Below are 17,738 nucleotides of genomic sequence, written 5' to 3' on the forward strand. Positions count from 1 at the left end.
TCATCGGAAAGACAAGAGTTCCGGTATATACCGAGATTTAAACTGACTACAATACCGGTTAAAATTTTCATAATGATATTACGTCGTAATCATTCCGATGACACTTTTTTTTTCCCGATATATCGATATGGAAATGAAACGATACGCAGACCCTTACAGTTATGTAAAGTTATTCAAACAGACTCGTATGTGATGCCAGAAAAGAATTCGTAGCTGTTAAGAAAAACTGGATATAATTGAAACAAAATTATGTATTTTTGATGAGGGTACACCAGCATGAACAAAGCTCATTACAAAGTTCGTGTGACAAATACAGCGTTTTCCAGCGTAATTAACCAGCCCTAATGTCTTTTATGTCCGTTTCTTTTATGAACTTTGTTTTTGACTTGATTGGTACGTCTTGAGGGTAAGATCAAGTTAAAATCTGTTTACAATCCAGTTCGGGCTTTTTTATTTTTAAGTAACGTAAATTTTAAGTTCAAGCAAAAAATCATAATACAAAAAAAAAAAAAGTGTAAAAGTTAAGTCGGTGTCGAATAACCACGCCTTTAATGAATGATTTTTTTTTTTTTTTTTTTTGTCATTTTTATGATAAAGCCCTTTTTTCCTTTTAGATTTAGTGAAACATCATTTATACAAATTTTATTGATGCCACGGGTTTTGCAATCGAATTTTTTTTAAGTGCACAATACCTACAATCCTATCATATTATCAACATGATTTTTTGGAAACTGTTTCAAACCAAACGCACACTTCGCTAATTGCTTATATTCGAATTCACCAGAATATTACTTTAAACTTTAGAAAAATACGTCTTAACTTATCTTTCTCTACCACATTTTATCGACTAGTTATGCAAATATGACTTGCTTCGCTAGACAACCTAACAGCTAAGAAAAATTACACAGACATAGAACTCATTCATGACACTTTTTGACTAGATAAATTGGTTTTTAAATAAAGTGGTTCAAAAATTATTGTTATCTTATAATGCCAGAAAGTTTGTAAAATGGATTTATGTTTAAGAATGTTGTAAAACTTTGTTTCAACTTTTTCATTTTTTCCTCCCGATGCAAGTTGATTCTTACACTTAAAGTTGATTGTAATAATCATGTTAAATATTGTTGTTTTTTGACATTACATACATACATACATACATACATACATACATACATACATACATACATACATACATACATACATACATACATACATACATACATACATACATACATACATACATACATACATACATACATACATACATACATACATACATACATACATACATACATACATACATACATACATACATACATACATACATACATACATACATACATACATACATACATACATACATACATACATACATACATACATACATACATAACAACAAAATAAAAAAGGAGATTCCTTTAATTTTAAGAATTATTTCGGTAAAATTCCCAAAGATTTGCGAACACATTCATCTGCTATTCGGTTAAACTTTTCGCGGTCATCACGCCATATTTTCTAAAATGAGGAAAAAGAACATTAGTTTACAAAAGAAAAAATTTAGAAAAAATATATAAAATTTTTAAATAAAATCTTGAATTATCGTCATCTGCATCACCGTTGGTTATTCTTTAAAGCAACAAAAAGCCTAATTTCTTTACATAAAACAATTTTTACCGATGCATCGACGTTAGCAGGACTTTCATCATTGGGTTCTAAGAAAAAAAATTTTTTCATATCACGGAAAATTTTATAAAACACGAAATAAAGTAAGAAAGAAAAAACTTAATAAGAAAAACTAATGATAAACTTCATCAACATAAAAAACATACCAGCGAGAAGACTAACCACAGAAAGAAGAATTTTTTCAACAGATTGAACAGGAGACCATCTTTCAGCGCTTGTTTCATAACCCGTCGGGTCATCTCCTGGAGCATGGAGTATGGAGATGCAAACCCTTCCGTCGCTGTAAACTAAAAAGTATTTCACGCAAATGGTTGATCAATAGTTTTTACTTTAAGCATTAAATAATAAATATTGTTCAGCTGATAGCGTTTTAATTATACTATTGATTCTAAACACTATCAATATTTCTATGTACACAGTAAAAAGACTCAACGTACTGTTTGGATGAAACATATCACTTTGAAATCTCATTTTCGGCGGACTAAGAGGGTAGTCATGTGGAAATACAAGTTTAGTTAAAAAGACTCCTCCAGCGAACGGAGTTCCATCCGGTCCTCTAATTGTAAAAAATAAACGATTGCATTTTAATATAGTTTATGACTTTCTTTTACACAACGTAAACCTCTTATGCATTTCATAGTTATTTAAAACCCAAGCTTTTTAAATGTACATTTTTTAGCTTTATTTTTTTTTGCTGAATTATATCGTAATTATGATTATGTTCTAGAAGAATTGTTTTTAAAAAAAAAAAAAAAAAAAAACATACAGTTAAAAAAAAATCGGTAAAATAATTAAAACAATACATGGTAATTTGATAATTGATAGGCAAATTCAACAATCAGAGGAAACCGGGGCTGACAGCAACAATTTTAACTATTCGTAATCTCATGAAAAAAAACAAGCACTATCTTCCACACACATCATATCTTCCACTATTCATCCTATTTTCCAATATTCATCCTAAATTCTTAGCTTTTATAAAATTGATGAAAAACAATTCATGTGTTACGACCGCGGCCATTCTGGCTTTCATTTGAAATAAGAAAAAAATTCGATGCGATAAAAAGTTTACAACAGTAAACGGTAAAAAAAAAGTCAACTCATCAGTTTTATGTAAACATGTTCGTGTAAAGACTAGACGGTCTTGAAATGAAGATAACCAGCGATAACCAAAAATCTGTTACCGTTTTTTTAAGCTTTGTCTAAATACCCATAAAAGAAATCTTTTAAAAGTGCCGAAACTCAGAACAGGCTCAATTTAGTGTAGATAGGCTTTTAGTTACACGTTATGATTTAGAGCTTAACTATCACTTAATCACGAACATGATTTTTCTGAACATTTCCGTTATATCACAAGCATTTTTTACTAAAGCATAAAACAGAAAAACAGAATGTTTCCTGAAACAATATTACAATATTGTTTTAGCAATAGTTGTTTTTCTTTTATGGACACATTTCATTAACAGCTAGAAGAATTTCAGAATGCTGTTATAATAAAATTTCCTAATGTTCAAAATTTTGAGCTAGAAATTTAGAAATCAGATATTTTGTTTTATTACTGGCAGTGTTATAAAAGAGGAAGAGGGGCGTATAGAGTTTAATATATGCACGAGGGTGAACTTGAATTTCTACGTTTGAAAAGATATTAGATTAAATGTAATATTTCGATTTGGGTTTATTAAAATTGTACGACTTTAACTTCGTTTATTTTTTTTTTATTATTATTTTTTTGTTGCAGTCTTTTTATTTTGTTAGTGTATTTAGCACTCCAAGGTGATGTAAAATGACATTTTTTAGAAATTCAATTTTTCTCTGATTTCTATATTAATCATAAGAAAGTTAAAAAAATGATATCAAGATCAGCAAAATTGAACGAGAATTACCCCCTGCAGCGATTTTTGGCCAAAGTAGGGACAAATTTTTAGAGTTTTCCGTATTTGAAATTTTATTCCAAATAATGATTTGAAGTATCCTTCCTTTTGAATGCATTATTTACTAGTCTATTAACAGGTTATTGGAATTTTAGAACTGAACAGGTGCATTTACTACATAATAACACCTCATAAATAAAATTTTAAACAAAATTTAAAAACTAGTATTTTAAGAACTAATAAGTTTTATTATTTAACATTTCAACTGTTAATTTGTTAGTATACGTAGTTTATAAATATATTAAAATAATTATTTCAAATACCATATTTAGCAATATCATAAAGTTTTTTTTTGAAAGATCTTTTATTTGAGTAAGGAAAATTTCTTTATTCATCTTTGAATAACAATTTCTAATTCTTGCTTCAAGCTCTTCCAAATTCTCAGCTCTCCAATTATTCTCGTACACTAGCTGTTTTAAATCACCACAAGAGTTTTCAATTGGTCTTGCTTCTGGAACGTTAGCTGGGTTTATATCTTTGGGTACAACTTTGATTTTTTTCAATTTTAAAAAGTCGATGACCGACTTTGCGTAATGTGATCGAGCTAGATCAGGCCAGATGATAAACTTATTGTTTTTTTTATAATATTCTGATACTAGAGGAAGTAAAGTTTTTTCTAGTATCTCTTTATAAGTGTACTGGTTGATTGCCTGCTTACTGTGATGAATATAAAGAGGGCTTATTCCACGGGGACTGATGCAACAAGAAACTAAGAGCTTGTCCTCGTACTTTTTACGCAAATTTTATCTGACTTGGTCATAACTTAGAGAAGGATCAGCGGCATAAAACCTATCATTACCAGTTAACGTGCTATTGTTTAAGGTAAAATATCTTTCATCATCCATAACAAAATCCAAATTTTTATAATTTTCGTACAATTTACGACATTTAGGACGCATAGCTTTCTTCTGCTGATGGCTACGATCTGGACAATTTGTTTTTTTGAAAGTTCGAATGTTAGTCATTGTTTTTAATACTTGGGAAATTCGAGTTTGACTACTGTTAAAAACTTGAGCTACTTTCTTTTGGGAGCACCCTGACTTATTTTCAAAAAATGCAGCAATCTTTGGAATATTTTCTTTAGTACTACCTTAGCGATTCGACCACTTCCAACTTTTCTTTTCCATTCTCCAATTTTACGATTTTATCGTAAGCAGTTGATCTGGGTAAACCCCATTCTATAAACTGCTTAGTAACAAACGCTTTACCTTTTTCTCGATTTTTTTGGAAAAAATTTTCCATAATTTTTTCGAAGTCCTTTACTTTGATCATTTTATTTTCAATATTTAAATAATATTTTTAACTTAATTAAATTAATTTTAAATAGATTATAAAATCCTCTTTCAAATAAGTATAAAGGTTTTTTGCGTGCATGAATAATAAATACAATTAAAATTTGTCCGAAATTTTATTTATAGGGTGTTATTAACATACAAGAGAAAAAATTATACAAATTAGTGTTATAATGCGCCTTGTTGTAAAATATTGGCATACTCTTCGTGGATTGCAGACAAACACGTATCATATCATCTCTTTTCATCTCGCCGCAAAACGAAGCAGAAACCGCTGTCATCATCTTTACACAACGTTCTACAGCTTCCCTGTGGCAAGGTAACTTTCTAAAAGATTAGTTAATTGGATCATCAGTGAACTGCATTGTTAGTGGTGGCTCCGCCCGCTGTGAATTACTCCTATCAATCAACTCCTGCGTATTCTTTGCCATAGAATTGAGAGTAGGGACTTTCAACTGCGGCACACTTGTTTGATTTGAAAGAAGTATGAAATACTTCTTTTTCCTCTTAACACGCCTAACACCTTATTATCGGATATGTAGCTGCTCATCTGATATTATTGCCATTGATACTTTCTTGATAATTAAAGAATCCATTTGTTTGAATAACTTTGTCTACTACTTTACGTTAGGGTGTATTGAAAAACAACTTTTTTGAATTTGAAATTGTAATAGAGCGGAAAAGTTGCATAATGCTATAACAAGTAATTGTGCCAAAATTTTTTGTATATTTTTTATGTCTTCAGTTCGCGCTAGGGTTTTATTTTTCTTACAAAAACACGTTTTCTGACCTTTTTTTATAAAATAAAAATAACAAATTCTATGCATCTACTAGAGTTGTATTAGAGTTTAAACATTACACAATGATCAGGTTAGAAATGGTTACAATTTTTAAGAAAATGTTTTAATGCTTTCAGTTGCCGCTAGAGGGCTGAGTTTTTAAGAAAAAACACAATTTTTATTTAAAACAAAGTAATTTTAATTATGTTGATGCTTTCACTTGTCGTCACTGTTACGTCATTTATTTCCATCACCATCAGCATTATTTACCACAAATTGTCTATAATTAGGTATGTGCGTATCTGGGTTTTTACGGCACCGATTTTAAAGACAAAAACTGTGACCTTTTTTTTCATTTATTTGTCTTTTTTTTTAGAATTTTATATCAGCTTAGACTTTATTAAAAAAGTAAAATGTTTTATGTTGAATAAATTATGGTTTTTTTTTACGTGTAATAAATTTTTCAGTTTTTTTATTGCTATTTAAATTTGTGTTCCTGTTCTGGCACTGCATTGATATTGAAGGCATGTTGGTACATATTTGAAACTTTCCAGTCAACTGTATAAATCTATTTTCTATGTGCCTGCCAAATTTCATTAAAAAATATTTATGACTACATACCGTATTTTTCGACCCAGTGTAGGTACCATTTCTACCTCTTTTAGCGTTACTGTGACTGTTACACTTTATAAAACTGTTTCTGCTATTGTTACTGTTACTTTTTGTTATAAATTCTGTTGTTTTTTTTTACAGTTACCAGAGATTTTTTTTCGGTTTTAAAATTTCATTTCTGTTCCGGAGGTGCATTAATATTGAAGGCATGTTGGTACATATTTAAAATTTTTCAGGCAACTGTATAGATCTATTTTCTATGTCCCTGCCAAATTTCATCAAAAAATATTCATGACCACATACCCTATTGTTCCACGCAGTGGAGGTATGTATTTCCACTTCCGTTACATAGTGTTAGGGGGAGGGGCGGTTTTTGACAGTAGAGAATTCAGTATATCTGATTTTTTAAGCGAAAACGCTTAGGCTTTTAATGTATTTAAAGATCACCTCCATAAATATATATATATATATATATATATATATATATATATATATATATATATATATATATATATATATATATATATATATATTTATAAATATATATATATAATTTTTGTAAATATTGCAAAAAAACGCGATATTTTTTTATGCGATATTTTTTTATTAAATTTTACTATTACGTTTTAATCATTAAAAATACTTTGATTCTTTAATTCGAAACTTTTTTAGTTACGTTTTTTAATCGTTTTGCACATTTCACTATGCAAAATCATGCGCTAATTAACAATGATTATATTACAAATAATCAAAATATTTATTTAGTAAATATTCAGATAAAGAGCAAAAAGCACAGGTTATAATTTATTAGTTCTGATTTACATCTGTTTATTATCAAAATAGATTGAAATCAAAGAAAATTTTAATGGCAAAAATGTCTTCTGCTGCAGTAATAACAAGAAAAAAGTCTTCTTGTCCTATCTACGGTTCACCAGCAGACTTACGTGAAAATGTCTTGCCAACATACAAACATGTCATGCTAAGTTATCTTTTCTCAATGCAGAAAATGAGAGTGGAAAGTGGTGGAAAACAACCTTCTTTGAAAGAAATACCGGAAAATCTGGCGCACGAAATAGAAAATTTGTGGAGAAAACCATCGATACCTACTGTGTCTCATAAACGCATTGTAAAAATCTTTCTTGATTACAATCAAAAGTATAGAAATCCGTTATGAAGTCCGTTAACAAAACAAAACAAACAGACAAGTTGAAGTCCAAAATAATAACATTTCAAAAGCATGCAGAAAATACTTTATTTGATGTTGCAGCATGCAAATGCCTTGATTTTTCTAAATGCATCTGTAAAAAAGTAAAGAAGGTACCAGAGAAAGAACATGCAATATCATCAAGCCGCATTCAGAATTTAAGTTTTTATTCTATATCTCAAGATTCTGACTCTGATGACACTGTGATTTTGAATACTGACTCAGAATCAGATGCTGATTATTTAGACACAGCTGAAAGCCGCAAGCAAAAATGGAACGGAAGAGATAAAACTGAACAAATGAGATCACCGTTACTATCCTTAGCGCAAGCCTGCGATAGAGTAGGTGTTTCAAGCAGAGGTGCTGCATTTATAGCGTGTGCTGTGCTGGAAGATATGAACATAATTTCAAAAGGAGACTAATCTAAAGTAATTGATAAAAACAAGATTCAAAGAGAACGAAAGAAAAACAGACTTAAAATGCAACATTTAGACCATGAAAATATTCAAATGTTAGAAGGTTTGTATTTTGATGGAAGAAAAGACACAACATTAGTAATTGATACAAACAAGGAGAAAAATATACGAAAAACTATAAAAGAAGAACATGTAGTTTTAGTACAGGAACCAGGTTCAAAGTATCTAGGGCATGTAGAGACTGCATCAGGCAATAGATACAGCATTAAGACAAGTATAAAAACATTTTAAACTCAAAACAACATTGATACATCTAAGTTAGTTGCCATGGGTAGTGACGGGACAGCTGTCAATACCGGATTTTTTAATGGTGTTATTGCTTTGTTAGAATTAGAACTAAAAAGACCTGTCCACTGGTTTATCTGTCAAATACATGCTAATGAACTGCCTCTACGGCATCTAATTCAAAAACTAGACGGACCTACATCAGGACCTAACGGATGGTCTGGACCAATCGGAAGAGAAACTAAATTGTGTAATACCTTACCAATAGTCAACTACATTCCTGTCAGTGTCACATTGCCAAAAAAAGATAAAAAATCTCTTAGTTCTGACCAAAAATACTTACTTGATATTTGCAAAGCAATATCTACAGGTTATTGTCTAAACGCTTTGGCTAACCGAAATCCTGGAAAACTTAACCATGCCAGGCGGGTGACCACTGCAAACAGAATATTGAGGTATTATGTTGGATGTAGCGAACCGTCACACAGGCTGAGAGAAATAGATGAGTTTGTTATTAAAGTTTACTGCCAAATGTGGTTCAATATAAGATGTAATCCCTCGTGCACGGAAGGTGCTAGACATTTATGGCTAACCATCAATTTATCCAGGTATGCCAGTAGTGAAATAAAAAGTATCATCGATCCAGTTATACAAAGGAATGGTTTTTTTGCGCATCCAGAAAACATGCTTCTTGCTATAATATCGGATACTCGCCCAAATAAGAGGAAATTGGCATTACAACTGATAATGAAAGCAAGATCGATGAAAACAAACAAAGTTCGAAAGTTCTCTATACCAGAAATCAATTTTGAAGCAAAAGACTATGTAGATCTAATTGATTGGAAAAAAATGTGAACTAAATGAACCTCCGATTACCACTCACATTTCAGATTGAAAATCTAATTGAAATGTTAACAAATGTTTATCTTCTAGATGTGCAGCATTTTCCATGCCATACTTAAGGAGTAGAGAGATGCATCAAACTTGTAACCGAAGCTTCAGATCAAGTTTGCGGTTTGGCTAAAAGAGACGGCTTCATTCGTGCAAGACTTGCATCGCAAAAAATAACTTGCATCGCAAAAAATAAAAAAATTCAACACAAAAAGACAGTTTGAGATAGATCCAAATAGATCAGATAGTTGAACTTTATTACAGCTAAACTTTAAACATTTTTCAAAAATATTTTCCACATAACTTTAATTGAACATTATGGACTGCAGAGCTTGTTTGCCAGAAACTCATTAAACAGTGTTTTTTCTTAAAAACTCAGCCCTCTAGCAGCAACTAAAGACATTAAAATATTTTCTTAAAAATTGTAACCATTTCTAACCTGATCATTGTGTAATGTTTAAACTCTAATACAACTCTAGTATATGCATAGAATTTGTTATTTTTATTTTATAAAAAAAGGTCAGAAAACGTGTTTTTGTAAGAAAAATAAAACTCTAGCGCGAACTGAAGACATAAAAAATATACAAAAAATTTGGCACAATTACTTTTTATAGCATTATGCAACTTTTCCGCTCTATTACAATTTCAAATTCAAAAAAAGTTGTTTTTCGATACACCCTACTTTACGTAATGCAGCAGACAGATACCATGATTTGACTATTATGCTGCACAGATGCTTGCTGCCATGAAGGATAGATTTGATGAGGGATTGCTTGTAGAAACATAATCTTGAGGATCCTGTTGGCAGTGGTGAGCCACCTAGAATGAGTCAGTTTTCCAGGGTTGCTCTTGTCCAGATTGTTAGAACAAGTGCCACTTAGTACTGCTTTGCAGATGCTAAAAGGGTAAAGCTGATCTGTACTGAGCACTGTTCTGTCCACCTCTGACATTTCTACATTATGGTTTATAGGTTGAAAATCAACAACCTTCAAGATCTTGCAAGTTTCAAGGGACTTTCAAATAGAGCCTGAATAGCATCTAGGAACAGATGTTGGTCCATCCAACTCCTTAAACAAATGGCGTAGTGGAAGCTCATTTGCATGTAGCAAACAATTACCCATTGTAGAGAGGTCATTGAAGTTTTAGCTCAATTTAACATAACCCTTGCTTTCAATGTTTACATTAGTTCCATCACAGCACAGCAGTTGCAAATTATCCTAAATGATGTTGTGTTCTTAACAATACTGAAGAATTGCAGATTTTAATACTTCACCTGTGCCACTAAGATGAGTGTACTGTCCCAAGTAACCTCATCCAGGATATCAAGGATATGTGCTCCTCCATCACTATAGTTCTCTTATTGGCAAATTGGAGTGTCCGGTCTTTTTTGCCATCAAAATACACCACCTGTACTTGGACTTCATCCACTTTCAAGTTATTATTGGCTTTTATGCACTCACATCTTACCTTGCTCCAGTCAATAATTTGTGTTTTGAAATCATGACAATATCCTCAAGTACAGCTGATGCCATAGTTGCAGCAGATCTGTCTGAGAGTCCATGGCGGTCACAGACCAATCAAAGAGAAGGGAGAGACAATTTCATCTGCTTTGAAGAAGAAGAAAATGATGATGATGATGATGATGATGATGATGATGATGATGATGATGATGATGATGATGATGATGATGATGATGATGATGATGATGATGATGATGATGATGATGATGATGATGATAATGATGATGATCATGATGATGATTAGCAATGCTGCTTTCTTTAGATCTTTGCATTTACAAGCAGTTATATCAAACAGTTTGGCTAGTTTGTCCTTATAGAGCTGAAAGTTGTTTTTTATTTTGCCTGTCAGAAGTTTGAGGTTTTTGCAGCTTTTTGCTGCAAAAACCTCAAACTTCTGACAGGCAAAATAAAAAAACAACTTTCAGCTCTATAAGGACAAACTAGCCAAACTGAATTTTTTCAGAAAATGTTGTATTACAGGCGAAATTCAAACAAAATCAATCTAAAAATAGTAAATAACTCGAAGTTGTGTACGCCACTGTGATTATTTTGGTCACTTATGTCATATGTGATCACTTTGAAGCTTCTAAAAAATACTTTAAAAAATATTTTAAAGAATATTTAAAATTTGCGTTATCAATAGTAAGTAAAATTAATCAAAAATTACTGCAGGGGGTAAAATCTTGTCCAATTTTGGTCTCAATGTTTTAGTTTTCCTATAATTAAATATAGAAATCAGAGAGTATAATTGATTTTTCTGAAAAAGTTGTTTTCACTCGACCCTAGCATTTGACTGTAAATTAATCTTTTTTAAAAAACTCTATGGTATTTAAAAACGTACGACTTTACGAAAATAAAATACAAGTTACTACCAACGAACGCGGGTATTACCTAAATCTAATTGAGTTGATCTTACAGAAAACAAATGGCGGTAAAAATTTTTTTTTTTTTTTTTAAATAAATTTATCATTTTGCACGACGCAAACGAGATGCTTTATCTGTATTTTAACGTTAAATAGTTTGCACAGTGGATCTTATTTTTTTCTTATTTTTCAACTTAAACTTTCCTGTCAGAATAAAAAAAAATGTATGTCAATTGATGCAGCAAAATAAGATTATTCGCTTGATTAACTCTCGAAATTCTTATGTCAATTCATGTAAAAAACTTTATTTTGTTACTTGTAGCGATATTCTAAATAACATCTACATGTAAAAGTAAACGACAATTTTTATGTTTTGAAAACATTTGACTTTAACTTGTGAAGTAATTTTTAAATTAATTTACATTATCATGAAAATATAAATTAATTTTTAAGTAAATTTTCAAAGTAAAAGTTATTCACTTTAAAAACTATTTTGCTTTTTTACATTAAAAGAACGGGTTAATTAGATTTTTTTTTTTTTAAGCACTATTGACTTTAGCAAATTTGTGTGTAAATATTTTAATAGTTGATTTAATAGAAAACAAATGGCGGTAAAAACTTTTTTCTTTTAAATAAATTTGTGTGTAAACATGTTAATATGCACAATTGACTTGGATTTTAGATAGCCGTGCTTTTATTTAATGCAATCTGCAGACAAACTTAAAATAAAACTTAAAAATATATTAATTATCGTAATGCTTGTGTAAATAATTACTTTTTAAATGTGATACCTTATTAACGCCTCCCACTCAAAAAAATTCTCTTCGTTTGCAGGACCTAAAACGTTGTTGTAGTTATTAATCTAATTTGGTCAAACATTATTAATCAAATTTGGTCGAAAGTTCTAAAGAGGCAAAAATATAAGATCATATCAAATTTCCAAAAGTCTATACAGTTTTAGGTAACATTTATAAATAAACACTGAACGCTAACTCTTGCTTGGTTCTCACCAGTAGCAGAATCAGTTATAAGCTTGGTTAAAATTGCGTCCAAAAAACTATAAAAAATAAAATATATAAATGCTGCATATATTATCATTATATAAATATTGTGCAATTGCTTCTATTGCAATTTACATTACGGTGATTAAGTCGAGACCAATTAACAGTATATTTGCAAAAATAACATTTTAGTGACATTTAATGAAATTTCATTAATCCAAAGAAAGATAAAGTTAACATTACATAGTGAAAAAACCCGATAGTCATGTTACTTCTCCTTGGTTACAAAAACCTACCTTCTTTCTCTCCAAAATTTAACTATGCATTTTTTGTTTTATGTATTTTTGAAACAAACCATTGCAGAGAGACTTATTCGAACATCTTTCATTGCTGAGTCATTTTTTTGCTTTTGTAAACATTTGTAAACTTTTTGTAAACTTTTTTCATATACTTTCAGTTCTTTGCTTAGAACTAGGTAGATAATCTAAAATTCAAAGTGTAACTTTTTAAAATGACAGACAACACATTCTTTTTTGAGGGGAAAATCTTCATTTTAAAAAATATGAAGCACCTTGTTAACATAAATGCTAGATAATTACAACAACAAAAATCATCTACAAATAAAAATAGGGGCAATAAGCTCCAGCATCTTTAAAGCATTTATGGTCACATTGGTTTAGGACAACTTTCACATATCCATTCTATGACTTTACTATCACCCATTTTAGTAATTCCAGAGCATTTGACATGAAAAGTCACACCCATTTAGGCATCCAGTGTCATTGTCCTCGAGTTTTGCATAATTTTTTGTCTTTTAACAGTTTTTTTTTTTTTTCGCTTCTTTTTTGTCTTTTTTACAGATTCTTCTTTAAATCGTCTCAAACATGATGTAAAACCTTCACCATAGTGTAACCTAATGACTCAAGTTGATCTCTCACACTCAGAAGTCTGTGTGAATTCCCATTGCAATTGTTTAAGAAAAAAAGTCTCTGAAGGAAGACTGCAGAGGATGACGCTGATGATGAAGCAGATGATATTTATGTTGTTTTATCTAGTAGTGATATTGGAACAGAACCTTTGCAAGCACTGGTGTTTCTAAGTACTGGCATTGAAAATGATGCTGTGGGCAATATGGGTGCTTCTGCAGGTGGTATTAAAACTCGAACGTTACTAAGTGTGCCAATTGCATCCTTGTTCAGTTCCTCTGAAACCACTTTTCACTTGCTCCACAGTAAAGGAACTCTTAAAGAAAGTGCAAAGCAGGTCATGAAAATGCTTTTTGATACTGGCTTACTGAGTATTTTTGCATACTTCAAAAGCAGGCTATGCCATTTGCTTTTTACAGGCCTAAAAAACTGATATACCTAGAGGTTGAAGATGTGTAAAATGAGATGGCAGGCTTAGGAGAATGAGGTGTAGCCATCAAATTTGACTTGTGTACAGCTTGCATGATTTATGTTTGGAAAAATGATTTTAAAGTATTCCAAAAACTGAGGGGATTCCATCCAGCATTTATCACTAATAAACTATATCGATAAGAGTATATAAATAAACTAGGATCACCTTTTACCCACTCAGTTTTTTCCTTTGTAGATCACATATAGTGGAAGTACTTATCTGCTAGTGGAGCATGCACAATTTATAGAAATTTGAAGACAGCCTGAATTACCAATGTTCTAGAGCACTCTAGCAGTAGCTTCTTTTACTAACACAACTAATGGAAGGCCACTAACTCCTGCATCTTTTTCACAACCATAATACCATTTTTTGGTGATCTCAGGGTTTTCACAAATCGCTTTTATAAAATATTGTATGAGGTCTTTTACCCTACATTTACTGAAACCTCAGCCCCACTTAACCATCACAATTAAATAAGTTACATTTTCTTATTCATTTTTAGTTGACAAAACTGTTTTCCTTCTTGGACAAGAGTTAATAGGTTTTTCACCTCAGATTCTCCTTAAAAGAACCTTTTTATTGTACTTAACAACAACCTCTAAACCTACATCCAAAGACTGTTTGCTTTGAGAAATATGCCCTACCTGTTAATTTCTTTCAAATATCTGTTTTTAAACTCAATTATTATATAAGTAGTTTGTTAAAAAAAGTGTTTACTAAGTTTAGTTGAACTGCTTCTTGCATTAAAAAAAAACCTCTTTGAACAATCAAAACAAAACAGTACCAACTTCAGCAAAGTTTTTCAACTACTTTAGACAAAACAAGAAAATGGTGTGAAAAAAACTCTTCTTTTAAGTCAACATAACAATGATTAAAAATTGGTTATATACCAGAGCAATATTTTTAACTATTTCCTAATTGGTAAGTAATCATTTATAATATAGACCTTAATGTCTATCTCTTTTTAACAATAGTATCAGCAATTTAGTGCAGGTTCTGCTAAAATGGTGCTTAAAGCCCTATCTAATTATTCAGCTTGACCCTATTTCAATATGTTAATATTAAAAATAAGAAAGAACCTAAATATTAAGTTATAGTTCAATTTCTTTACTTAATAAGTAAAGGCCTAGCTGGTGCAATTTTTGGTGCTGGTTTATTTCAGAAACTTTTATGGAAATTAAGATTCCTTTGCTTAGAGACCAACAAATTAAATAAATAAAATATAAAGCTAATAATTTTAGGAAGTAAAGCTTCAAATTGCAGAAGCTTTAATTATTGAAGTATTTTATACTACTCTGTTGTTCAACACTGAACTCTAAGTTTTTAGTAAAATTTTTATGGGAACGAACCTAAGTTTTATGGTTTTAATTTGAGGTTTAGTTTCTCAAGAAAGCTTAGAATTCTAGTTCCATTTGGTTTTTGAAAAATGTGACTTCTAGCTCAGCTTGTTTTTGATGGATTTGGCTTTTTTCCCATATCTAGGTTATTAGCATTCAGTGCTATAGTATAAGCTTGCATAAACAGGGTAATTGATAGAGCTTTACCTTCTCCATCCCGGCTTTACATAATATCACATTTATTTGTACTCAATTAAAATTGAAACCATGACAGAGTCATCAGGTGAAATTAACAAATGGAAAGCAGTTGACAAATTAAGTGGAGCATTTAGGCATAAATTGCTAAAAGAAGCCAGTCTCAAGTTTGACACAAATAAAGATAAAATATATACATTTATGACTAAACTACAATTGGTAACTTAATCAGTTGAGGTTCCTGCGCAAAACAAGCAAGTGTCTAATGATCAAAACAACTGCACTATCCATACCAGATGCAGATTATGCTACAAATCATAGTTTCTGCAGAGACTGCAGAGACTATGATTTGTAGCACAATCAGCCTAGCAGTTTTAGCAGGTTACAAAAAGTTTGTTTACAGCCCAAAATGACAAAAGATTGTTTCTCTGGATTGCAAATACTGGATTGGCATTACTACCAATTTAATGTTAGAACATTGATTTTGAATCATTCAAATTTTGATTCAATAAAGTCATGAAAAAAAAAATATATATATATATATATATATATATATATATATATATATATATATATATATATATATATATATATATATATATATATATATTTAAATGGTAAAATCAGGCATTGCACTAGTTCATTTTCCCAACACAACTTAGGTTTTAGCTTAGAACTTATAAGTTAAAAATAATTATAAAATAATATTATGAAAAAAATGGTTTTGTTGTTATCAAATGGCATTTTTATTTAAGCATATTACTGATAGATTACTTTTATGCAGTTTATAAATTAATACAAAGAATTATCTAGTGTTTTGAAAGAGATTGAACCTAACCTCAAGTTTGTTTTTTTTTTTCACAGAATTTTCATTGGATAGTTTTGACCTAATGAAAGTTACATCAACTGCACCACTATTTTATTCATAGAATATTTTATTATAAATTATAAAATATTGCTTTATTTACATAAAATCTATAAATAAATATTGATTACCTGCTAATATTCCATCAGAAGGGTTAACAGTTAACTCTAAAAGAAAAAAAAATATTTACTTCAAATTAAGAGTATTTTTACACACAAAAATTTCTATAACATTAATGGTAATTAACTATGTAAACATGATTATGATTCAGATAAATAAAAGATAACTCGTTTTAACTTTTAAATAACTCACGTCTGTATTCAGCCATGAGTCTTTTTAGAGCTGCTCCTGCCATCTTTTACTTATTTCTTTTGAAATATCGTGATAACTTAGAAACCTTGAATGTAACCTTCTTTGGTATTAAAGTAAAAGATATGCTTTAAAACTATTTAACTAAAAGAAAGTGAAAATCAGAATTAAATCTCAGATAATTAAATTCATAGTTGATCAACAGACCATTACACAGTGGACCCAGAAGGCAAAATTTTGGAAATAGAATTATAAGCACTCATTGAGAAATGTCAGGAAAATTATTGAATTTGTTATAAAGGCATTCATTTAGTGGTTGTAATAAAATTTCAAACACTTTATTATATTTGTGAACTGGAATAAAATTACCATATTTGAATTGATAAGGGATGGGAAAAAAGATTACACAGATTTGAGAATGTAAAAGTAACATGCTTTATTTTTACACAGTGGGTCAAAATTCACTTTTACTTGACAAAACTAATAACTCATCGCAAATAGAAGATTTAAAAACCATTTTTGCTCTATACTCTAATTTAAGGATTGTAGTTCCAACAGTGACATTAATTTTGATTTCTGTTTGCTATGGATACTGATTATGCTTAACAACTAGGAATTTTCCTTAGTTACACAGGGAGTAAATAGATTTCTGAATAATTTTTTATCTGATTTTTAATCCACCCATTTAGAATAAAAAGCAGAAATTTAGATAATTAAATGTTTTAAAAATAATAAAAAACAAAAAATAGTGTAAAAAAACATTGTCAATTATTATTACAATGTCAATTACATCAGCAACTTATAAAACAATATTATTGTGTGGAGGAGATTGTTTGAGTAATTTCAAAACATCTGAAAGAAATCTATTGTGATTTGTTTGGCATGATGTTGATATACACAGTGATCATATAACACGGTCAATGGAAACAAGAACTCTATTGATCAGATCAGTGTTTATTGCTCTTCTGGATGGTTTTTTACTGAAATTTTCACAATAATATTTATAGTCTTTATTTTTTGTTTCTTGAGCTTCTTCATCCATAAGCCCTAATATCTGTTGTTGAATTATGTCATATCCATGTATCAGTACTTTGGACACAAATGAAATAATATAGATAAAGTGATACAACCACTCAAAATACGACAAAACAATAATC

General features: G+C 30.1%; 1 protein-coding gene across 2 annotated transcripts; it reads right to left on the reverse strand.

Annotated features, from left to right (window-relative positions):
- Nucleotides 1–427: 427 nt before the first annotated feature.
- LOC145185255 (ubiquitin-conjugating enzyme E2 G2-like) lies at nucleotides 428–17,532 on the reverse strand. 2 transcript variants are annotated; one of them, XM_090098984.1, is made up of 7 exons: nucleotides 16,585–17,532; nucleotides 16,404–16,439; nucleotides 12,268–12,313; nucleotides 2,121–2,239; nucleotides 1,830–1,970; nucleotides 1,675–1,712; nucleotides 428–1,515 (listed from the first exon to the last, which is right to left on the reverse strand). In XM_090098984.1, the coding sequence occupies exons 1-7, from the start codon at nucleotides 16,625–16,627 to the stop codon at nucleotides 1,432–1,434; spliced, it is 507 nt and encodes a 168-aa protein (XP_089955110.1). In that variant the 5' UTR covers nucleotides 16,628–17,532; the 3' UTR covers nucleotides 428–1,431. The 2 variants fall into 2 exon arrangements, with proteins under 2 accessions (XP_089955110.1, XP_089955111.1); XM_090098985.1 differs by having other exon boundaries at nucleotides 12,268–12,961.
- Between the last annotated feature and the right edge of the window lie 206 nt (nucleotides 17,533–17,738).

Source organism: Hydra viridissima, unplaced genomic scaffold (assembly GCF_058129835.1).
Source record: "Hydra viridissima isolate aposymbiotic clone 2 unplaced genomic scaffold, HvirCarnegie_v1 scaffold_9, whole genome shotgun sequence".
Taxonomy (NCBI): domain Eukaryota; kingdom Metazoa; phylum Cnidaria; class Hydrozoa; order Anthoathecata; family Hydridae; genus Hydra; species Hydra viridissima.